The sequence below is a fragment of the Corvus moneduloides genome, chromosome 3 (genome assembly GCF_009650955.1).
Source record: "Corvus moneduloides isolate bCorMon1 chromosome 3, bCorMon1.pri, whole genome shotgun sequence".
NCBI classification, from domain to species: Eukaryota; Metazoa; Chordata; class Aves; order Passeriformes; family Corvidae; genus Corvus; species Corvus moneduloides.
In genome coordinates this window covers 4962852-4988002 of record NC_045478.1, presented here as the reverse complement: position 1 = coordinate 4988002, position 25151 = coordinate 4962852, and the positions used below count along the sequence as shown (strand labels likewise).

At 42.8% G+C, this 25151-nt stretch overlaps 1 protein-coding gene across 1 annotated transcript; it reads right to left on the bottom strand.

Annotated features, from left to right (window-relative positions):
* Positions 1-545: 545 nt before the first annotated feature.
* LOC116441800 (zinc finger protein 493-like) lies at positions 546-6884 on the bottom strand. The gene is made up of 3 exons (XM_032104122.1): positions 6759-6884; positions 5925-6542; positions 546-5272 (listed from the first exon to the last, which is right to left on the bottom strand). Exons 1-3 carry the CDS (start codon positions 6823-6825, stop codon positions 2619-2621), a joined length of 3339 nt encoding a protein of 1112 aa, XP_031960013.1. The 5' UTR covers positions 6826-6884; the 3' UTR covers positions 546-2618.
* Between the last annotated feature and the right edge of the window lie 18267 nt (positions 6885-25151).

The window sequence follows — 25151 nt, the reverse complement described above, 5'->3', positions numbered from 1 at the left end:
CTAGTTCCTGGGAGCAGATAGTGTTTTTGATAAGCTCAAGATGAGCTCAGCCCAGCTCATCAAGGCCAAGGCCTAACAAGCATTTCTGAGACCACAGTGTACCCCAAACAGGAGGATGCACCCACACCATACAGGTCTGACTCACTATTATTCATTTATGTCACCTCTTGATTAACTTTTATTTCCTTATTTAGCAGATGCACGCAGGTAAAATGACAGCCTTTTGCTCAATTTGTCTCATTACATTTCCCTGTTTTGTCCAAAGTCATGATATGTTCGTGAAGAAAATTATGCAAACATTTTTGGTTTAAATAGGAAACTTCAGGTTCATGATTATGATTCAGAAAAGGCTTTGATTTTTGTTTAAAGTATGCAGAAATAAAAAATATTACACTTTTAGCTACCAGAAAAAAATACCAACAACAGCTCATGTCTTACTTGAAACTGAATATGCCTCTACCTTTAATTTTCACCAACTTAGTAGACTGAGAATACCTTTGAAATCCCAAAAGTCCAGTGCAGTGCATAAGAAACAGAGAGCAACATCAGGAGTCATTAAACTGTTTATTTTTATTAGAGGCAGTGACCAGTAATAACTATTTTTACAAAATCATCAAGCTCCAACTGAAAATACCTTCTTGTTCTTACTTACAACTTGAAGAAACTTATATTTACAAACTCAAAAATTTACTGCAGTTTATTTCTCCCTCTAAACCAGGCTCCGTTCATCATCATTGTACACCATATTTTTAAACAACTGTTCTCTATCATATTTAGCCTTACTAGTCTCATCTGATATAGAGGCTTACAATTCTTTAATTTTTGTTTCCTCTTTGTACCTGTTCTTTTCAAAAAAATTACCAGAATTGTACAGTAACGCAGGGAAAAACTCCTCCAAGCTTGAGTAACCATTAATATTTACCAGAAATGCTTTTCTTTCTTCATACAGGCTAACATCCTTCTTTCTCACAATGGGATCAGGTGGCTTCAAGAGCTGAATCACCCACCTCTAACCATCATAGTTCAGACACAGATATTTACTTTACTGAAGTGACTTTACTGAAGCTGTGAAGAACTGGATCACTTGAATATCTTTGGTGATCTGGCCTTAAATACATCCATGAGTTTCAATACATTCTTGGAAAATTGTGTTCCAAATGGCAGAATGGCCACAGGAGTTCCGGAAGACAAGCCCCTGCTCAGGCAGGGCCACCCAGAACTCATTCTTCAGGATCACATGCAGATGGCTTTTAAATATCCCCAAAGAGGGGAACTCCATTCCCTCCATGGGCAGCCCTTCCCAACCTGTCTCTGACGATACCAGAAAGCTCTAAAAGACATTATCTGCGTTCCTACAGAAGGGCACACATCCAGGAGCAGTAAAAAAACCACTGAGTTCCACATTTACATTCTCTAAATTAAACCACAGGTTTGTTCTGCTGCTCCATGGAGTGAGCTGTAGCTCAGTTTGCACCAGCCCTTTGCTGTTGTCTTTCCTCACACAAGGGGATAACACACTTACCAAAACCACTTACCACAGTTCCTAGCACTGTGAAACAGTAAAACAAACACAAGATTTGTCTAGATTTGAATATAAATTAGAAGCAGCATCTATCTGGGTTCACCATACCCTGCACCAACTGCTGCATAGTACAGTAGTTCTTACACATGGTATTTTAGACTAACAGTAAAGTTATTAAACAAAATAAGCAGTTTCAGATACTGCTAAGATTTTCAATGTAACTAAAGAGCATTCACAATTATCGGCAGGTTATTAACAGAAGTTATTTGAAAAGTGTGTCATCTATTTTAACAAACAACACAGTAACTACCAACCTGAGAAAAGGTAAGGCATTTCATACTAGATTAACATTGGACATTCACATAAAATTCAAGATTTAAAGATTCTCAGTATCATAAAATATATGTTTTGGGACATTACCATTTCCGTCAGACTACTCAAAAAATTATCAAAACTACATACAAAGTAACTGCTTAGTATCTTATACATACAGACATATGGAAAACATTTTTATGTCACAATTACCCAGTGATGACATACATATTTTGTTTCTGTAATTTTGTGAGATACTATTTTTTTCTCTTACAAGTATTGCAAAAGCACCTGGGAGTAAAGGAGGCAACTTTCAGCAGATGGGAGGTAGCATTAAGCCTCCAAATACACTGGTAATTTTTATATGAAAAGTTATTACTATAAAATATAATATGCCTTTCCTTCCCTCCCTTTAAACATTCTTTCAGTTAGAAAAGAGATTTTTTCTTATTAAATTTTTACAAGAAAGTAAGTGGTGCAGAATAACTGTTTAAACACAGATGAACACTGGCCAAATCCTAACTGACCTCTATTGAAGCAGTTACTCAGGAGAATGAGAAGTGTCTCCAAGATCTTCAGCACAGCCTGTGCTAGAACTGATGTCCTCAGAAACACCTGCAGCAAAACACCTGCAGTAAAACCAAGTTTTACTCTCTAGACCAAAATGCTGGTGGCATCCATTACCAGCCATCGTTCTGGGCACAGTAAAGGAACGTAAAGTCATGAAGAACGCCAGGACATGCAAACCCCTCCAGAACCAAGCACCAACTTCCAATTCTCAACCTCACATTCCAACCTCGTGCTGCCGCTTATGCTTCTCCAGCAGTTTTTTGGTGGGCAGCACCACATTACACTTTGCACACTTATACTTCTTTTTGTGCGTTTTTATGTGCTTTTGGAAAGCGTGTTTATCCACCGTGGAGTATCTGCACTTCCTGCACTGCAGCTTGAGGTGAGTCAGCAAGTGGCGCTTGAGGTGGCTGGAGGTGCGGAAGGCCAGGGAGCACTGCCCGCACTGGAACGGCTTCTCTCCCGTGTGGATCCTCAGGTGGAGCTTCAGGTTCCCGTTGTGGGCTGTGCAATAGCCACACTCCTCACACCTGTATGTCTTGACAGGCAGCTCCTTGTGCTCATAGAAGCAGCCAGGAGAGGTGCTTCCCTCCCCGGTGTGTGAAGCCAGGTGCCGTTTCAAGGACAGCCATTTGTTGGTTGAGTAGTCACAGCCTGTGCACTTGAAATGCCCCGTGTTCAAATGTGTGAGTCTGTGCCTTTTCAGGTGACTGGAAGTACGGAACTTCTTCTGACAAATGGTGCAGCTGTAGGGCTTCTCACCTGTGTGAGTTCTGATGTGGAGTTCCAGGTTGCTTAAAATGCTAGTAGCGTAGTTGCACTCTGCACACTGATAGAATGGTGGCTGAATTTGTGCTTGCACATCGTTTGCTGTGCCCCTCTGAACACCTCGCTGAACTCCACAGACTTCTGAACCAAGCAAGGAGCTGTTTGAGCCTCTGCAGGAATCAAAATCCCTTTCTGGATATGTGCCTCCGTGGATTTCACGATGCAATTCAAGATTCTCTAAACACCTCTCAACAAAGAGGCAACTTCCAAACTCCTGTCCATTTTTCACATGAAGAAGGCTGTGTTTCTGCAAATGGTTTGAAGTTTTAAATGCCTCATTGCACTCTTTACACACAAATGGTCTTTCATCTGTATGTAACTTTAAGTGCAGCCTGAAGTTGTTAGGAACAGCAGTAACATAACTGCAGTGCTGGCACCTGTATGTTTGGAATGGATTTAAACTGGAAGGACAGGCATCCAAGTTTTCCACAAAGTTATGATATGAATGATCATCTTGCACATCTCTGGCAGAGAAGCCTTGAGAGGCTTCTGATTTGAAGAAAGGTTCCTCTTTGTAAGTGGCAGCATCCATTTGGTAAGAAGTCCGAGGAACTTCTGATCTATTCCTTGTAACAGCCAGGCTGTTGCCTCCATGGCTGTTTTCAAGGAATTTCTTTCCAGGGCATATTTTCTTATTGACCCACACATCACCTCCTTGCTCAAACTCTACTTCTGAATCCAGGATTCCCCCACCCAGACAATCATTTTCTCTACCAAAAAGAGAGTGAGAAACATGGCACTGAGAATCACTATCAGCTTTGCATATTTTGCTTTTACAGTACTTATTGCTCTGACTTGTATAACCATTAGCCTTTAACTGTTCATGAAATTTCTTGTGAAAGCTGAGATGTCCTTTAGTGTAGAACACCAGGTTACATTCATCACATGTGTAGTTCTTTAGAGGTCTTTCAGTTCTCTTTCTCCCACTCAGGCAGTTGGGTTGCTGTCCTTGGCATGTTTCTGTCCCTGCATGTATCCTCCTGTGTCTCTCCAACCCTGAGGTGCTGGTGAATGCTGCCTGGCAGAGCTCACAGGAATATGGTTTATCCCCTGTGTGGACATGGCTGTGCCTCACCATGCTTGCAAAATACAATGAAAAAAAGGTGCAGAACCTGCACTGGTAGAGCTTGTAGCCAGCATGCCAGTACATGTGATGTAACAGGTAGGATAAGCTGCTGCAGGAGTAATCACACTGAGGACACTGGTAAGGTGGTCTCTCCTTGTGTCCCTTCATGTGATGAATAAAACTCCTAGGATTTGATGAAGCAAAGAAACAAATTCTGCAGGTAAAGCTAACTGGCACATCCAGACGTGTACAGTCCCTTTCAATTTTAATGAAAAATTTCTTGTATTTACTTTCTTTTTTCTTGGTCTCAGATTCTTGTTCTTCAGATCCTTTCTGCCTCCCTTTTCTTGCATTTATTCTATTTTTTCTTGCCTTTTGCAACCTAGCAATCTTCTTATGAAATTTAAGGTGATTCTTAAGATTGAAAGAAAAGAAAAAAGTTCTTTTACAAAAGCAGCACTTATGTATTCTTTTATCTTTATGAGCTGAATAAATATGTTTCTTCAGGTGCACACTGCATTTATACACAGAACTACAAAACCTGCACTTGAAACTCCATCTTTCATTCTCCTTTGTAGAAGAAGATGTTTTAGGAAGAGGTGTGATGGTCACATTATCATTCAGCCACGTTAAACCTTCTTGCTGGCTCTGGAACTCTTTTAGGCTTGCATGAGAAGAAACAACTTTTTGTTGCTGGTATCTTTTCTTAGGGAATGGTGTTAACATCTTGTAAATATGCTCTCCAGTAGTATTTGATTCAGCAGAAGTGAAAGCATTCATCTCAGGTTTCCCTACATCTTCTAGAAGTTCTTTAAAAGTAGGAGAACATCCATTAAGAAATGGATCAGAACAATTATAGGTAAATTTCTCTTCTTTCAAGCCGTGTTCTGAAAGAGAACTCAGAGTTTCATCTTCAAATTTGCTTATTTTCCTGTTATCAATTTCATTATCTCCATTCTTTGGGGCATCAGGATCTACAAGCAGATAGAAAAAGTCACATTTCATACAATCACAAATATTAATGATTAATTGATAGTAATAATCTCAAATTGCCTAATGACTTGCTTGCTCTTCATTACTTCTGCTCCCTTATTATTTCCCTCTCTCCACTTTTTTCCCCTAATGCCTCTCTTCATGCCACCCTCTGCCCCCACCATTTAAATGCTGTTCCTAGTTAGAAGCCTCCTTCCTTCCCACTGTCTATTTTCACTCAAGGCTCTGAATTTCACAGAACACTGGATCCAGTTTTTAACAGAACAGCTTTATGCCAGAATTCCTACCAAAGTACTGACACCAAACTTTGCTAATGCTCCATTCTCACAAACACAATGCTTTTTCTGCGTTATTTTGAGAGTATTTCCCTGATGAAAGGCCACCCCTTTGCTCACTGCAGGAAAATGAAAAAAGTACCAACTTCTTGTAGTTTCACTACCTTTCACAGGAGTCTGTGAAAGAACTGAGCACACTCCAGGCAGTATTTTCCTTCTGCTGCATTTATTAATCTAACTTGAAATGTTTACTCTAAAATAAATTGGTTTCATAGCATTTCTATACAATTTCTTATTTCAAAACCTCGATATTTACTGTATTTCTTAAATACTTGCACTAATCTTATTAATACATTACCTTCCATTTTAACAATTATCTCAAATTCCTTGTGGATTTCTGGTTGTTTCTGTGGAGAGCCATCAAAAGGAACAGTTGCAACATTGACAGGTTCCTCTTCATGTTTGGGTACCACTACCAACGTACACGATCTGCTCGTCTCGACAGTGTCAGCTCTGTCGCTGCCAGCAGAGGACAGGAGAGGAGGAATCTTCTGAAAGCCATCATTACCACCACAATATTCTCCATCGCTGTATTTGATGATCTCTGGAAGCTCTGTTTTGCAAGATGATGTAGGTAACATGCAATTTTGACCGTATTTATCCATGCCCGCATCACACCCATCACTTGAAGATAATTTTGATGTATTACACACACTCTCAGCAAAACATTTATCCTCAGAGTATTTGATACAATTGTCTTCATTTGAAACAGTCCTGTTTGCATCCCAATTGCCTACACTGCTACTGTCGTTTGAATGTTCGACTTTATTTTTTAGGCAAAGGCTGTTGTTTAATTTAAACTCCTGCTCCACCTCGGGAATGGACATTTCCTGGTTCTTATCATCATCCTGGAGAAAATCTTCATCGCTCAGCACAAAGACAGTGATTGGCAGCACAGTCTCAAACACCTCCGGCTCTGCGAACAGAAACAGACACAAATTATCGCAATTCCCCCCAAAAAAAAACCCTAAGGCACCACGTCCACCATAACCTCCACAGATCCCCAGTGCGCATGCGCACACCCCGGCGGCCTCGCAGATTCGCCCGCTTCCCGCCGTTCCCGCGGTCACTCGGGCACCGCCGCTCCCGCGGGAGCCGCGCTGCGTCCCCGCCGAGGACAGCAGGCACTTACCGCTGTCTGCGGCCGGCTGCGGCATTCCCTCCCCGGCCGGCTGCGGCATTCCCGACTCCGTCGGCATCTCCCGACCCGTCCGTCCCCGCTCCGGACTCGAACCAGCGGCCCTGCGCGCCTGCGCAGCGGGGCGGGGGCGGTGCTCCCGGCCCCGCCTGAATTAGGGGAGAGGCGGGGGGCGCGGCCTGAGGAGCGTGTGGCGCGGGCGCCGCGGTGTGAGGCCGTCAGATGTGGGTTAAAACTCGGTTTTAAACCTGCTTTTAAGTGGTTTAAAAACTCCTTTTAATCACCCGGCTGGGCCAGGGTGTCCCCAGTCCTGGGCGGAATTGTTCGAATGCTCTGCGAAACCTATTCCCTGTTCAAGCAATTTTGATTGGTTGTTAATTCTTCTGTAAAATGAGATCTCAGCTAATACCGATCGGACTCTTTAAGATCGGAATTGTGGCAACAGTAAGGCCCTCCCTCGCTGGGGACAGACAGAATCACAGAATAATCACAGGCAGAAGTCACAAAATTTATGGAAACACAAACCAGCACCATGAGTTTCATCAGCTCCTGCAGTCTCTCCTCCTAAGAGAGATGTTCAGATGCCTCATGATCTTTGTGGCCTTCCCTGGATCTTCTCTAGTACCTCCTTGTCCTCCTGCCTGGCTCCCAGCACCCTGTTCCTGACAGTGCTTTTTCTCCACCTGCAGCTGTGATCCCACATCCTGCACTGCTAGAGGATTCCCAGTTCTCATTTTCCAGGCTCAGCACTCTGTAGTGGTGCCTCCAGAAGAGGATGGAACGTTTAGCCACTCCGATGAGAGGAATTTTCCCTATTCCCTGTCTTCTTCCCCCAATAAGAAGCACATAAGGAATCAATTATCTGTCTTAATTTCAGAGCCTTGTCCTTGTTGTACATGGAGGTGCACCCATTTGTAGAAACATTTGTTCAGTTTGTGAAACTTAGATGGCATCTTATTTTCAAATAGTCGTGATGAAACCTCGAGGCAGAAACATTTCCAAAATCCTCTTAACTGGGAGTATTAAATTAGGCAAAGATGAGAGGAATATTGGCTTCTGAGTTTCAGCTCTCAGGGAGTTTGGGAATCTCTACAGAGTGAGAAGACTTGTTGATACTCCAAGGTGAGTGAAACAGATGCTGGGCTGAGCAGGATGTCTTGCCTAGACTTTTTGCTGCCTCAGCAAGCCACAGCATGTGAAAAAATAAAAGTAATTTAAAAGTCTCCTCCTGGTAGAACCATCTGAGTCTCCCCCACAAGATGGCTCTGCAGCCACAGGCTCTGCAAGGGGAGAACCTGTAAATACAGGTTATTTCTTTGTTTTAAAGCATTAACTTTAAAACCAGCTTCTTTGAAAAATATCTCCCTCACTAGAAAACCTGCAAAATTCTGTGAAAGCTTTACAAAGATGTTAATGCCAAGCCTTTTTCCTCAAAAGTGGCTATTTCCACTTTTTCTTAAAGGAAGAAACTCTAACTGTCAACCTAGGATTTCATGATGCCATCATCCAGTGAATAAAGTGACCATGACATGGCTGAGGAATAAATCTGATGAGTCTGGGGAAGGCTGCATCTGTCCTTACAAGTCCATTGCAAAAATTACCTCCTGCAAATTCAGCTTGCAATGGAGTGATCAGAACCTGCTTGCAACAGTGCTTGTGCCCACACTCCAGCATGAAAAGAGTTCTGGAAAGTTTCTTGTAAGGAATAGGGGGGAAGTGGCTTTAAGCTGAATGGGCATTAGGAAGAAATTCTTTCCTGTGAGTGTGGTGGGGCCCTGGCACAAGTTGCCCAGAGAAGCTGTGGCTGCCCTATCCCTGGAAATGTTCCAGGCCAGGTTGGATGGGGCTTAGAGCAACCTGGGATAGAGAAAGGTGTCCCTGCCCGTGGCAGGGTGTTGGAACGAGATGATCCTTAAGGTTTCTTCCAACCCAAACCATTCAGTGACTCTGTGACGTAAGGGATACTATGAAAAATTGAAGCAATCCCAATAAATTGTGATGAATTGAAGCATGGATTTTTGACATCTTTGTGGGCAGAACGGTGGCACAGACTTACCTCAGCTAACATAAGACATTGACCTAAGAGGTGAAACTTGAAAGTGTAGTCACCTTAGGCTGCTTCTAGAGCAAGTGGATTTTATCCTTGTGCATTTAATGCTGTAGTTTGGAAGGGCCTGTGACAGTAATTTCATAAGGTCTCACATCAGTATCTCTCACTTTGCCAGCCAGGGCACACGACAAAAAATTCAGCTGGAAATATCTTAGTTGAGCAAAAAGCCTGGAAGTCGAGGGATAATGTCACTTTTAGACCAAGGAGAGTCAGAGAACTGTTCCTGGGAAATTAACATAACTTCAGTTATGGTTTGGCAGTAAGAGCAGAAGTGGTAGCTGAATACAAATCCAGCTAGAAAAGCATAGAAAAGAGGCTGGATAAGTTGTAAATGAAGTTATTAATCAATATCAGCTAATGTAAAGAGGGAAGTATCTCCAGAAGGGTTGCTCAGCCCAATTTCAGCTGTATTAGGATTGTGAACTACAGGGACTGGGAGCTTTTTAACAGCCCAGATATTACAGTAACAAACCATGGCTTAGTAACTAAATGGCTTCTTTTGCTGTAAAACCTGCTGGGTTGCTTTTATCTTTCTCACACTCCCATTGACTCTTTTTTTTTTTTTTTTTTTTTTTTTTGGTCCCTTTTTGAAAACAGCTCCACTGGAGTCTGTTCCAGAGGGAAGAGAAGAAAACACATCAGTGAGGACAAAGAGCTGAGCAGCACTTAGGGACAGAGCCTTCTCACACCAAACGCCCACGGAGAGATGCAGCTGAGGATTGAGTCACACAAAATCCCAGCACACTCTGCTTTCCCATACCTTCTGCCCCAAGCAGATCTCCTTATCACTCAGTTCACCTTGAACTTGTGGAAACTGCAAGACTAGGAAAAAAAATCAGTCTTATGGTTAGGGCACAGGAGCCAGAAAGTTTGATTTCCATTTCTGGTTTTTCTGCAGGTTTGTGAAAATCCCAATTGTTTGCAGAGTGTTTCGAGCTCTTCACATTGCTTTAAGAGAACAGAGCAGAGCTCTTATGTGTTTTCAGCTCTCAGTAGAGTTTGATTTATTGCCATACACAGCATTTCCCTAAATTGGGAGACAAATATATCCAAGCTAGAACTCGGGAAAACCTGGAAATACAGAGCCTTTTTTTCTGGAAAATGGAGCATGGTACATTGTGGTGGCCGGTGAACCTACATTACAAGGGACAGAGAGTTTTCAGTAAGACGAGTCCCTAGTACCCACAAGAACCACATCATGTTAGGGTGATCAAAAAAGGCTTCTCCCAGGATGCTTGTTCTGTTGTGTTAATCTGTCCCAGTTTGGATTCCCAGGTTGGCTGTCGGCCTCTACCCCTTGTCACTCCCCCAGAGCTCCCCATTGGTCCCCGTTCCCTGCTCCCGCCTTTTCCCGCCCCCGGATAAAACCGTGAGCTTTGGGATCATGTTCGTATTTGCTTCTGGAACCTTCGACAGTGTAGAAGGAGTAAATGCTCCTGGCGGAACGCAAATGCCCTTAGCGACTCTTTGCTGCCGACTGTAACACTGAACCCACCCGTGCGTCTGTGGGAGCACGCGGGACCCCACGGAGCCAGGAGGGACAGTGTTAGTACATTCTACCGAGTTTGCTCTTTTTCTCTTCATAGAATCATGGAATAGTTTAAGATGGGAGGACCTTTTAAAGGTCATTGAATCCCACCCCACTGCCGTGGACAGGGATGCTTTCCACTATCCCAGGTTGCTCCAAGCGCCGTCCAACCTGGCCTTGAACACTTCCAGGGATGGGGCAGTTCTCTCGTGCCTTTCTGATGTGAAAGACAGAGATTGTCTGCCAGCAAGGACAGCAAAAATGATTGATTTTTATGAAGCCACACTGATCTGAACAAAGTTAGCCCAAAACTGAATTATGGAGTTTGTTGCAGTTTGAGGGAGAAACAAACGTGGCAAAGAAAATTTCAGCTTGAAAGTTCCAGCATAGCAAGACCTCATTGTGGAAAGTGTGAGGAAATCTTAATAGAGGGTGTTGATGCCTCCACCTTCTATGATAATTAGAAAACTGAACATTAAAATACTGACAGTAACAGAGGGTAATGAGCCATCGCTTGTCAAAAATAATATTGTTGGAAAAGGTCAGCTCTTTGGAAAAACAAGTGCCTGTGGATTGACAAGGTTAATCATAAAAATAAGTGCATTGCTGCTAAATTGCCAGTTACTGGGCAACCCACAGGTGAATGGAACTGCATTTGCGTAGTGGCAGGAATTAAATGATTCACCATCTGGGTGAAGTTTTCTTCAATGGAGTGTGTAAGACTTTTATTTAGGCAATGCAGTCTACCTGCTCCACTTGACCAGCTAATCTCTCTCTAGACTCCATTGATAGTATTGGCTGCAAGCTTAATTCACTTGTCTGAATATGAATAACAATAAAGAATTCCCTTATTAGTTTCCCTTATTAGTTTTGCTGTATCCTTAATGGACTTAAAATAACTTAAAATATCACGTCCACACCAGATAAGATAAAATACCATAATTAGTTTGTGGAAAAGCTGCTTCCTAGGCACAAGGTTTGGAGGCCAACCTGAAAACATGATAAACTTTTTTTTTTTTTTTATTTAATAGAACAAGGCAAAGGTGCCTCACTCAAAACAGAGAATGTTCTATTTGCTTTTAACTGGATATTATTTTATTGTTTAGCTGTTTTTTCACATAGCTTTTGCATTAAATTCTTCCCTGTGAGGGTGGTGAGGCCCTGGCACAGAGAAGCTGTGGCTGCCTCATCCCTGAAAGTGTCCAAGGCCAGGTTGGATGGGGCTTGGAGGAACCTGGGATAGTGGAAGGTGTCCCTGCCCATGGCAGGGGCTGAAACGAGATGATCTTTAAGGTCTCTTTCAACCCAAACAATTTATGAATCTGTGATTTTATGTGGCAGGGCTTTTCTTCTGGTTTGGAGGCCTTTTGCTGTGATCTGGTCGTGCCCTATTGTGAATTCCTGTTACCTTCCCAAACTGGGTGATTAAGGACACCTAGCACTAGCCAGATTACTCTGGCTTGGATCCAGGCAAACTACAGTTCTCCTACACAATTTCCAGGTGCAGTTTAGGAGTTAGCATGGGCCAGGGCTAGTTTCCCAGAACAGAAATAAACAGAAGGAATGAGCAGAGAAGATTGATGCCTGTACAAAATCAGACAAGAACCTCTGGCATGTGTGATGCCATCTAGACAGATGTTTGCTGTAACATGTAAGTAACGTTTTGGTAGTGGGTTTCAAAAGATTCCTTTAAAAATCCCCCCCCCAAACCTGAACTATATGCTGATCAAATGTAGTTTATGGAATTATAGTCAGCCTGGTAACTTGTCTGCAGCTCTGAGGAGTGTTTCAACTACAAGCAAAATAGATGAATGGTCTTTCAGCTGATTTTCAACTTTGTTTTGTATTCTGCAGCTGCTTCTAAATCACAGCAAAAACCAACAATATTATTCGTGCTGACAACACTGAAAATGATGAAAAATTATGGAAAAGGAGAAGCCAAAGCTTTTTGTGTTGGCAACCTTTTCCTCAGCTAAACATGTCAGGTCCCTCCTAGCCCATTTTTGTATTTTCCTTCCAGCTTAGATGATTCCATCTTAAAATATTTTAGGTACTTTTTGCACTTTTAGCAAGTGCAAAACACTTGTTTTTTTTCTGTAATTTTGCCTCGCATAAGTGGCAGTTACACATCGTGTTTAAAGTGATTGAGACATTCACCAAGTGGTATGGATTTCTCATTAGAGTAGGATCATTACTAGGGAGACTGAGCAGTCTAAAGGCATTATATTTATGTTTTTACTGTGAAGCTGGTGAGGCCCTGGCACGGGTTGCCCAGAGAAGCTGTGGCTGCCCTATCCCTGGAATTGTTCAAGGCCAGGTTGGATGGGGCTTGGAGCAACCTGGGATAGTGGAAGGTGTTCCTACCTTCAGGAATCTCATTCCTTATCTGTATTCATTCCTTATCTGTATTTCCTTATAGAACATTTAAAACCAAAAACGCTGTTCTTGCCCCAAACAGATCTGCATTCCCTGATAGAAGATACACATCCATACATCTCAGATATCTCTGTTAAGTTCACAAAGTGCTCTGAGATTTCAAAATACAGCTATTATGGAAATAGCCATTGTTATTCTTGTTTTTAGTAGCTGCTGACAGTCAGGAATATTTTGAGGTAAGTGCCAAGTTAGAAGCTGTGATTCTGAATAGAGTTTTTCAAATACTTCAGGGCTCTATTATGTTTGAGGTAATTTGTCTGGACTGTCATCCCAGAAACATCTGGTGGAAGGGGATCAGACTGTCACAACAAGGACTGGCAGTGGTACTCACGTGTGCCCTTGTGGAGCCAGTTTATGGGTTTGGTCGTGCTAAAGATGTTGAACACTCTGCAGGGCTTTGCTGAATTTTCTTGAGCTGTGTGAAACTCAGCATTTCCATTTCATGGCAAATGTCGAAGTTTCAGTATGTTTTCATTCTCAGTATGAACAAACCCACAAGTATAAAACCTTTCCTGACCATTTAGAAAAGTGTTGCTTTAAACAAAGAATAAATATGTATAGAGAAACTTCACTTAAAAATTAAATTACTAGTTCAAAGCTTATTTTGTTTGGGTTTTAATCTTAGTATGAGATGCTGGTGCATATCTGAAGAAGAACAACAGAGCTGGGGAAGGGTCTGGAGCACAAGTCTGATGAGGAGCAACTGAGGGAGCTGGGAGGGCTCAGCCTGGAGAAAAGGAGGCTCAGGAGGGACCTTCTCTCTCTACAACTCCCTGACAAGAGGGTGCAGTCAGGTGGGGGTCGGGCTCTGCTCCCAAGGAACAAGTGGTTGGACAAGAGGAAACGGCCTCAAGTTGGACCCGGGGAGGTTTATACTGGATATTAGAAAAAAAATTCTTTATTAAATAGGTCATCAGTTATTGGGACAGGCTGCCCAGGGCAGTGGTAGAGTCACCATCCCTGGAAGAATTTAAAAAATATGTAGATGTGGCACTTGGGGACAGGGTTTAGTGATGGGCTTGGCAGTGCTGGGTTAATGATTGCACTCAATGATCTCAGAGGTTTTTCCCACCCTAAACGATTCTGTGATTCAATGATGCTCTCCTGACACAACAGTCGTAATGGTTCAGGACATGGCACATCTCATCACACTGTGTCCTGTCAGGATAACAACTAGATAAGGATGCTATTGCTGGGCAACCACGTGGCAATTTCTAGTGGATGAGATTCATCAGCAATTACCTAATTTTAGGCAGGTTTTTTTTGTGTCGTGACTGCATTGGAGCTGGTAGCCAAATTCCTGATTTGGAAACGGATTTTCTACAGCCAACAGAATGTAATCCAAGTCAGTCTTAAATCAGATACCTACATTTAGACAAGTGATTTCCTGTCTCTGTTGCCTGTATTGAGTCACTCTCCACTGAGCATAATGGGAGTCTAGACTCTGTTGTAGACATGTCCATTTAGGTTTGAATTTGGTGCTAAATCTCCTCCTATTCTGTTCACCAGTGGGATGAGAACCTTCTGAGAACTAATTAGAGGCAATAACTTGAAGCCTCTTGTCCATTTATTGTTATTACCTTTCTAATATGCCTGAGATCATTTTGGGCCTGTGATCCAGAACATGTAACCAGAGCAGGGTACCTTAAAGGCTGTCTTGTCACTGGAATATTTTTAAATTGTTAATATAAAATCCTACTCAGGCAAAGCTCTGTAGTTCATGCAAGACAAAACCAACTGGGTTTATCTGAACCTGTCTCCATTAGGATCTTGTGTTGACTTTACTGTTTGATTTAGCAATCAGCTATAAAAGACAACATTTTGGAAGCCAGTCTAATGAAGATACTTAGAGTGATGTTCTTCCAACCACATGTTTGAATCTGAGAAAATTACTTCAGGCTTTATTATTGATGGGAATAGTGTGAGTCATCTGACCTATTTTAGATGTCCATTTTGGAGTGGTGAATTGCAGATGAAATGCTGATTTCTCCCCTTTGAGTACCAGATGAGCAGAGGGGGATTAGTTTAGATGCAGGTGACTGATGGGATTGGATAAACTCATCCCATCCCCACTTCAGGGTACAATGTTTGGCCTTATCAGCAATAGCTTTATAACCCAGCAAATGCCATGGCCGATATGGATCTCTCCCAGGACTAGTCTGCATGGAGATGAGACCAGCCACTGGAACTGGAGCTCCATTTCCATTTGAGAATGATTCGCACTGAGGTCAACAGGAATCTTTCCACTGGCTTCGGTGGGCTTTGCAAACCCCAGGGTTTCAGCATACATTAATTTAGCAGCTGGGGGCCACAGTTTAGGGTAACAGCATTATTATTGTCTTTATTATCAATGTTGTGACAAAGGGCAGCACTCTTACAGCCGAGCTGGCAGGACAAAGTGAGTCACAGACTAATACAAGGATTCACTCGGTCATAAAGGCTGTGCATGTGCTGTCCTGTCCTAACAGGATATTCTTTCACTTAGTACCTGAGTCTCTTCTACTTTGGTTGATCTAGCCCAGTCTTCATTATCTCAGTAATCCATACCTAATCCCTTTGTCTGTCTCCTCCAAGGCTGCCAGTGGTCTGTGGTTTACGAAGAACAGCCTCCCCATCCAATCGCCACTCCCTGACAGACGATCTCTGTCCTTTCAGCCTTTTACCACCTTGAAGCTGCATCTCAGTAGAAAGTCTGTGGATTAAACAAATCACCTCTGGTAAAGAGGGGACTGAAAGAACCTTTGATAAGAATTCAAGGTAGACAAAAAATTTGGGGTAAAAACTGGAAGTTTTTCCTTTCTGTCAGGCAGGCAGAGCTGTTGCTTATTTGAAGGAAAACTATTAAGAGAAAATTCAGTATTGATTGTATAACTGAAGCTTGAAGCTTCATTAATTAACAATTTAATAACTTGAAAGGATATTGTAGCTTTTGGGGCAAGTGAACACTTTGGAGAGAAAATAGAAGGGTTTAAGGATTTGTCTTATTTTTGTGACATTGTGGGTGCTTTTGCAATACTTTTACTCACCCCAATTCCCCAAACATCCTTTTCAGTATCTGGGAAAGATTATTCTTTTAGAGCCCACAGAATGCTTTAGAGAACACGCTACTGCCTTACTAGAAGAGCCTTATGGGTACCAACAATTTTCTGCATCAAAAAAGGGATAAACCCATGTTCCGTGTGTTGTCCAGGTCAGTGTGATGTGACTTTCACAGTCAAACCAGGATCATTCAAATACTAATAACATTATTATCCTGGTCATGTTTCTACAGGAAGGAACTGGTAATTAAAAACCTTTGGGAAAATAGCATTAAAGTTGGACAGCTAAAATACTTTGTTTTGTTTTAAATAGCAAGCAGGCTTTGTGACTACTGCATGCTCTGAGAAGTTTCAGTTTTGGTAGTAATGGAAACAAGGAGAATATAAACAAAGTTGAAAGCCTAAACTCAAGATTTGAGAGCATATGTTCCAGTTCATCCTTTCTTACAGGTTTCTTGTGTTGCTTACAATGTCTGTCAGAACAGGATTCAGATCAAACAAATTTAGCCCCCTCAAACTGAGTGGCTTATTTAAGACACCTCTCTGGGTTCTCTGTAATCACAGAATGGTTTGGGTTGGATGGGACCTTAAAAATCATCTTATGCCACCCCCTGCCATGGGCAGGGACATCTTCCACTATCCCAGGTTGCTTCAAGTCCATCCAACCTGGTCTTGAACATTTCCAGGGATGGGGCAGCTACAGCTTCTCTGGGCAGCCTGTGCCAGTGCCCTCAGCACCCTCACAATGAATCATAATAATGATGGTATTATTATTGTTGTTATTCTTGTTATTGTTTTGTTGTTGTTGTTATCATCATTATCATTATTATTGCTGTTATTGCTATTATTGCTGTTATTTCTATTATTAACTTTAATGCAAATAGACACTTCCAAATAACAACTGATCTCATCTAGAAAAGGTGTGTATTTCTCCACCAAGAGTGCCTTTCACTTCTATGATCCTCCACCATTTACCCAGGAGAAGTCTGGATGACCAGTTTCAACCAGATCTGAAACTTTTAAATGGTTTTATTTAGCTGAAATACATTCTGTGGTGAAGTTAGGGCTATAAAATCTGTTTAAGTACATGTGACAGATTTTAATATATTCAGTTACAAGCTAATAAATGTTTGCTTCAAATGTTCAGGTTATCAAAACCATTTCAACACAGGTGACAGGAAAATATTTTAATATATTCAGGTACAGGCAAAAATAGATTGATATTACTCTGTCAACTCCATGCATTTAAAATGGTCACCAGTCAGTATCACAGCAATGAGTGAAAAAAGGGTCATAATTATGGCTCTTTATTTGCCTCTTGGTTTTTGTGCCTGTCGTATTCATGCTGTCAGAGTTTTTCTAAATAACCATAATGGATATAGATGGCCTAGAATTTCCCCTTCTGATTGAATACAGAGATTCTCTCCTGATGAGGACATGGAGTCTACAAACAAAGAAACAATGTTTGCAATGCAGACTGAATAGAAAATGCATCTCCACTTCCAGATAAGCCCAAGTGAGCCGTGGGAACGTTTGTCCCCATGTCCTGATCTGAGTTCAACAAGCCCCCAGCACCAAACCAGTGTGAACCTCATGAAATTCAGTGAGGCCAAGTGCAAGATGCTGCACCTCAGGAAAACCGCTGGTATCAACCCAGAGAATGAACTGGGAGCAGCCCTGACGAGGGGGTGCTGGTGAATGAAAAGCTGGGCATGACTTGGCAATGACTGGTCATTTCTTGCACTAGCAGCCCTAAAAGGGAGCTGCGTCCTGGGCTGCATCAAAACCAGCCTGGGCAGCAGGTCAAGGGAGGTGATTCTCTTTCTCTGCTTTGCTCCTGTGATATCCCACCTGGAGCCCCTCTGCTCTGGAGCCAGGCTGGGAGAGCTGGGGATGTTCATCTGGAGAATAGAGGGCTCTAGAAGACCTTAGAGCCCCATTCTATGCCTAAAGGGGGCTTCCAAAAAAGCCAAAAAGGAATTTTTTACAAGGGTATGTAGTGACAGGACAGGGGGAAATGGCTTCAAACTGACAGGGGGTATATTTAGGTTAAATATGAGGAAGAAATTCTTCCCTGTGAGAGTGGTGATGCCCTGGCACAGGTTGCCCAGAGAAGCTGTGGCTGCCCCATCCCTGGAATTGTTCAATGCCAGGTTGGACAGGGCTTGGAACAACCTGGGATAGTGGAAGCTGTCCCTGCCCGTGGCAGGGGCTGAAATGAGATAAGCTTCAAGGTCCCATCCAACCCAAACCATTTGGTTTCTGTAAAAGTGTGACAGTGATTTAAAGGTATAAAGAAGAAAGCTTTTATTTGCATCCATAGTTCAGTTCTGGGGCATTAAGGCACAGAAAGATTTAATCACTGGCCAAAAAGCAGTGACAGGAAGACTGTGGCAAAGCAAAGATCTGAACCTAGCATGCCCCAGGGCCCTCACCACAAGATTTTTTTTTTTCTGAGGTGGGTTCATCTCTGTTTCAGTGTAATTGAGTGCAGGAAGTATTCACAGTCGCTGGTGCTGTTTTTGAGCATGGTCTATTAGAGAATAATTTGAACCAGCCTCTTAGAAGCAAGAAAATACTTTTCTGATGTACAGCAGGTTACCTGAGCAGCAGAGGAATTGATGTCATCCCTACCTGAGAGGCAGGAGGCTGCAGTGATGCTTTTCTGAGGCCCTTCCTCATCTTTTGAGTTTTTCACTGTAGAGTGGCCTGTGGAAGGCAAGCAGAGAGATGACACATTATTAGCAAAACAAACTGAGCACTGTGTAAACGTGGGGGAAAGAGCTGGAAGTTTCTCTGTGCACATACAGGGAATATCCACTAAATATTTAACTTACTCCCAGTTTTGTTTCCTGTCAAGTATCAAGAGCAATGAGCAGAGGACCTGGCTGCAAGTCAATAAGACTTGTGGAATTAATCTTTTTTGCAAATTTAGTCTCTTATATCCTTGCAAAGGGCATTTCATACCACTGCAAAGGAGTGAAGTGCAAAGAAGTAAAACCTAAAGTGCTTTCCAAGGTGTGGAAAATGCTCTCTGAAAGCAACATGTTGCTGTAGCTCAGTTAACCTTGAAAACTCAAGTAATTAAAATGCTGGTGACTAACAAATAATAATTTTGAGAAAGTAGTTTTTCTTCTTTCCCTCACAGTCCTACTCTGTGCCATATTTACAGCCATCTTGAACTGGTAATTTTGTATGAGGGGAATTAAACACTACTTGGCTTAAAGGGTCAAAAGACCTCAGAAAGGAAGTCAAGACAGAATAGCTGTGACTTTTCTCACTCATATGATTATAATCTGAAGGCTGGAAAAGAGACCTGAACATAATTTGATGAACTAAAGTGACAGAGGGTTGTGACATGAGGCTTCTGGTGCTCTCCCTGCTTCCAGGGACCCTTAAACTCCAAGCAATATCTTTCACTGGATGTTAAAATCCAGGGAATTTGCCTTAGCAATGGGTTGTTCTGATAGGTGTCGGTCAGGCAGCTCTGCTCAGTGCTGTTCTTAACAGGGTCCTTGTCAAAGTGCTGGTGCTGCCACCAGTTTATTGCAGAGCAGAAGTTTTGTCCTCCCCATTCTACCTATAAGAGATTTGTTATCATCAAGCCTCTGTTGTGCCTTTGTTTCTTTTTTATTTCTCCATTAAACCTCATGTTCCAGATTGAACAAGGAAACCTGTTCTTTTCCACCCAAGAGAAACATCTCCATGAATTTCCACTCTTATCTGCCTCTATATTTTTACAGGATTCAGTCTCAGCTATTTTTCTTTTCTCTAAATAATAAGTTGTAATCCTGCCATTTTTGAATTCCCAGCGTGGGTCTATTTAGAAATTAGTAAGAGTAATTCTAATATGAAAGAAAATTGGCCTCCTTAAGCTATTGTTGTGTCACAATGGTGCTGAGAGGCACAAGCCAACAACGGCACTGCTTTGTTACCAGGCACTGGACAGAAATAGCTGGAGATTGGTCAGACCTTGAAAAATGTACAATCTCAGCGGGTCAGTCAGAGGCAGCAAGAGGAAGGAAGTGACTTGAGGAGTGTCACACAGTCGGCAGCAGCAGAGCCAGGGCAGTGCCAGCGAGTTCATCTGTAGTGCCACAGGATTGCACCCTTGAACCCTGCCCTGTTGTCCGTGTGGGATACACAGCCATGCCTGCTCTGGGATCACATCCCTGGGCTGCTCTATTCCTGCCCTGGTGGAGAAACTGGAACAGGGAAGAGATGTGGGTGCACCCAGACAGTGTTCACAGCCCCCACGGTGTCAGCACAACTGGGTTACACCGTTTGGGTAAAGATTATCAGTATATAATCAGCTCTGTCCCCAGCAGTTGTATAAACACCCTGATATCTTATCTCCCAAGACAAGATTCCAAGGGGCTGGAATGTATTGCTTCCCAGGTCACCTTTCTCTGTAGCCACACACACTCCTCCTTGCCCAGAGGTGTGCTCACCCTAGAGGTATGCAGAGGATGATGAGACAGAGCTGCTGCACAGCAATATTCCTGTGGTCGCTGCGTCCTGGCTGCTCCATTCTACAAATCGTGGGATTTTTTCTTGCTGTCTGAATGACACAAATGAATTGTGAATAAATGGAGTGCAGGACTGAAATACGAAAGAAAAGTCAGTGGAGCTTGCTACCAAAACCTACATGTCGATAAAAGGTTGAAAAAATACTTCAGCTGTAAGAAAGTGTCCCTGTGTGATTATTTGTGCAATATCCAGCATAACAGGGCATGTTTTTGTCTTTGAGCCCTTGAAAATGAGAGAGTTAGTGCTGTTCATACCACTGTTAAACTGAGATCTGGGAGCACTGTCACCCTATTAAGTATGAGCAGGTTTGCAATGTCAAATTCCATGCCATGGGCAATACATTTTATTTTTCTCTTTTCTTGACACAATAGTAGCTTTCATTTTATTTTACCACCTTTGGAGCCATTTCCTTTCCGTTCTTAGAGTATTAGAGTCTGTCTTCTCACGCCTCTGAAATAGCTGCAGTATGCATCGTACTTGCACGTTGAATTAACCTTTGCATATCTCATTCTAATCTCTCCCTTCCCACCTCCTGCTGTGTTTCTCCTTTGCCTTGTTTTCTCACATTAGAGCCTTTCATTACATATTTGGGGAAAAAAAAAAACTTAAAAATTGTCCCTGAGAGGGCAGCCTATTGCCCAGTTGAAAAGAGCTGGCTTGTTGTGTCAGAGACATCTTTACTCCACATGTGACTTTCCTCACTGCCGTACCTGTTTTTTTTCACCAGTGCAGCATGAATTTAATGGTTACAACAAATAATGACTTTGTTTAATAAATGTGAGCTTCTGGCTTCAGTTCCACAGCCTTTCCCCAGCCCTGTTCCCTTCCCTGGATACGCTCCAGCCCCTCAATGTCTTTTTTGTCATGAGGGGCCCAAAACTGAACCCAGGATTTGAGGTGTGGCCTCTGCAGTGCCCAGCACAGGGGGACATCACTGCCCTGGTCCTGCTGCCACACTATTGCTGGTACAGCCCAGGTGCCATTGGCATTCCTGGCCACCTGGGCACACCTGGCTCATGTTCAGCCGCTCTCACCAGCACCCTCAGGTCCCTTTGCAGCTTTCCAGCCACTCTTTCCCCAGCCTGCAGCACTGCAGGGGTTGTTGTGACCTTACTCGCTTGGGCTGAGTTAACTAACAGCCAAGTTGGTTGTAGTGAAAGAGCAAAATGTATTGATCCAACTGAATTCTTCAATTCCTGCCAAGGGAAGTTAGGGAGTTTGGTGTCCCTAGACTGAATTTAGACTTTGTAAATAACCCCTCAGGCAATAACAGGCAAGTCAGTGCCGGAATCCAGAAGAAAACAATTTAAAAATTACTGTGCTTGAGGTAACAAATACCAGCTTAAACAAGACTTAGCTGTTGAAAACATACAACTCCATGAGCAGACTCTGAGAATTCCACTTAAATGCTTGTTCTGGTTTTCATAAATAGAGGTGAAAGCTAGAGAAGCTCAGCTAGAGGTCTCAACTCAAAGATGAGCTTCCAAAAGTAAAACTGCAGAAATAAACGAATATTTAAAAGGAAGTAAGTTGTAGGAATTCTTGGAGAATATTACGAAGTAGCCTCCTGCAAGGAGTTTGGAAAAGGTGGCATTTTTTAATGAAAAAGCTTGAATTGTGCATCGTGGCAGAGGTGTTTTGCAGCAAGGAGAGGGCACCCAAAGGAACTGTCCCCACAGACTGTTGCACACACTCTGCTCACTTGAGATCTCAGAGTCTTCACAAAGAGAAGATCTGGACAGAGCAGCCAGAGATGAACAGGAATAACAAAGTCATGTCGTCTTCTAAATCATACACAACTATTTTTGATAGACGTTTCTGATAAGGACCCAGATTCTTAGCCCTCCCCACATATCAGGAGATACCAGTGATTTTGATACATGGTACCAAACACAACCCAGTATTCATGTCCCAAACAGCTCTAAGCATTGAGACATTTTATCTCTACAAAATGAACCACTACATAGTGGAAAACTGGTAATTCATAGTAATTCCGTTGTTCCTATGCATTCAGAATAATCTTTTTATTTTTTTTCCCTGTGGAAAGTAAAAATAAAGTTGTAGGACATTCTCACTTGGTAGCATGAAGTAATTCCTCAACTCATACCCTGTTTTATGCCAACAATGGGAACTTGTTTATATATATGTCCGTATTTACATCAAATATGTATAATAGTTTCATGGTGAGTTCATTTTTTGCTTGAAGTTTCACATAACCTTTCAGAAATGAGTAGGTAGCAACTTCATCCTTCCATCTCGTTTTAAGAGTACTTTATTAAATTGAAAATAAGTTTCACAAAACAATTCTAAAATATGAACACACACACCTTACACGCACCTTGCTCCCTGCCCAACCTCCCCCCCCCCCCCCCCCAAATCTGGGTGTGTCAAGATGTATAAACTCGGGTGTTGTAAACAGATTGTCTGGATTGATCTGATGCGCAGGAAGGTGGTGATGAGCACAGCTTGCTATTGTTAAACAACACATGAATAATGCACTGGGTTTGGGATCAGTCAACTCTTCTGGTTTTAATCATTCATTTTCTTTTCTCCCATTTCGTAAGTGGACTGTTGATGTAATCCTACCCCATGTGAATGCCAAGTTGAGGGTTTCACAATAAATGAAATGCTGTCTAAACCAGCATGAAAGAGCCACACAGTGTAGTCTAAGGTGCCCACAAGAGCTGGCAGAGGACTGGCTTCTGATGTAGCCAGTGGAGTCTCCAGTAATTAAATAATAATTAGCAATTAAATTCTCAGCAAAACGTTTTAATCTTGCCCTCGGTCTCCTTGCTTGCCTGAAGAAATGCAGTTTTATTTCAGTAGAGAGAGCATGGACTGTACAACAAGTGTGAAAGCAGCAGATCTGGCTGGGATTGGGTGGCACCAGGGTCCTTGAACTGAGCCTTCTGCCATGGTTTTACCAAGAAAGGCCAAAAAAGAAACATTAAGTGAGATGATTGCATAGTACAGGCCAGGAATTTTATCAGAAAGAATTTTATCAGAATTATAAGATCTATCTGAGAACTTTAAAGCAGACAATTCTCATCCAATGGCTTCACCTTGAGAATCTATTTGTCACCTAAATGTTTGAACTCAGGATAAGAGCAAAACCCAGGGGCAACATCTGCACCAGAAAACAAAACACTTCGTTTTCAAAGCAGATGGTGTTCCTGCTTGCTGGGAACAATCCTGGGCTCGTTTTAGGCAACCTGTGCCTGGGAATGACAGGACAGTGCCAGCTGGCCCAGCCCAAATCAGTGTCAGGAACTGCTCTGCAAATTTAACAAGGTGAGCAGTCAGGTTCCAGCCTCTTTGTGGTGATCTGGCATTGTTTAATTTACCAATACAATGGTTTTGTGTGTACTGTACTGGATTAAGTGTCAGAATGTGGCAATTTTCTACTTCTTGCCAAAGGATTTGTGTCTTATGCTACTCTAGCAGACATTTCTCCCTGTACTAGTTCTGCCCAGATGCTATAGAATCTCCTCCGGGTCCTGGTCATGCTCCTCATGGCTACTCCAAAAATTAACCCTGTCCTGACCAGAATCAGGACACTCCCCCACAATGGGATGAAATGGTAGCCTCTCTTCCTTGCACAGACCACACTGAATTCACCAAGCTGTTTGAAACTCTCAGTACTGGGCATGTTTTTGAGGCATCACCTCTGTACTTTTTTATTCTATTCTGGTAAAAGAACTTCCTTTTATAATTAATACTGTATATATCCTGCCTTCCTATGCTAAAATGAGTCTTGCTCATACACCCATGGCTTGAGAGCATTGCAACAACTACCCACATTCATTCAGCTGAATCTCTGCTGCTGAGGAACGTTCAGTGAAGGACACCCGCACTGAACATCTCATGAGCAGGTGCTGGATTTCAGGAGTTAGGTGGTGTCTTTATTCCAAATCTGGGTGAGACTTTGAACAAACAGGCACTGGAACAACTGTTGTGGAGTCTCCATGCTTGGAGATACACAAAACCCTGCTGAAACTAAAGGCTTTTAAAGTCTCCCAGATTCCTAAGTTTTTCACAGTTTAGGCTGTTATACTTGAGCACCTAAATTCCACTTAGATTGCATTTGAGATGCCTCTATGCTCTTGTGAATTTCAGAATTCCCTATCATAGAATCACAGGATGGTTTGGATTGGAAGGGACCTTAAAGACCATCTAGTTCCAGCCCCCTGCCATGGGCAGGGATGCTACCCACTGAATGGGATTGCTCATTATGGTGATTTTAGGCTCAGATACTATAAGGAGAAGGAAAACACAGAGCTGAGGCACTGCTGTGACTGCTTGCCAGGTCAGAACTCTGGAGTGTCACAGAGTGACCTCAGAGTTGCTTCTCCCCTGGTGCACTACACTGGACCGAGCATCCTCTAGTTCTGCACTGGAGCAGCTCTGACAGTCCTGTCTTCAGTGGTGTGACTTTGACCCTGCTGAGCCCCTGCAGCAAACAGCCTTCCTCTGACACCTCAACTCAGAGACCCCTGCCCCAGCCTCGTGTCTCCCATATTCAGCCATAAAGCTGGAAAACAACACTCCCAATCTTCCTTGCCTTGCCTGCCCCCCTCAGCCTGGCTTTATTTCCCAAGGCTGCTGATGGTTGAACAACAACTGGTTTTGCTCATCTGAGGGGATTTGCATTGTGAAGCTTCCTGACAAGCCAAGCAGCAGAAGGGTGGGAGAGGAGGGATGGGAGGAGAGATGCTGTGCCAGCCAGCCAGGCAGGATCGCTTTGG

Coding starts and splice junctions, on each gene's coding strand:
- LOC116441800 (XM_032104122.1), bottom strand. CDS start 6,825: ATGCCGACGGAGTCGGGAATGCCGCAGCCGGCCGGGGAGGGAATGCCG. Junction 6,543..6,758: donor GCAGCCGGCCGCAGACAGCG/GTAAGTGCCTGC, acceptor TTCTGTTCGCAG/AGCCGGAGGTGTTTGAGACT. Junction 5,273..5,924: donor GATAATTGTTAAAATGGAAG/GTAATGTATTAA, acceptor ATCTGCTTGTAG/ATCCTGATGCCCCAAAGAAT.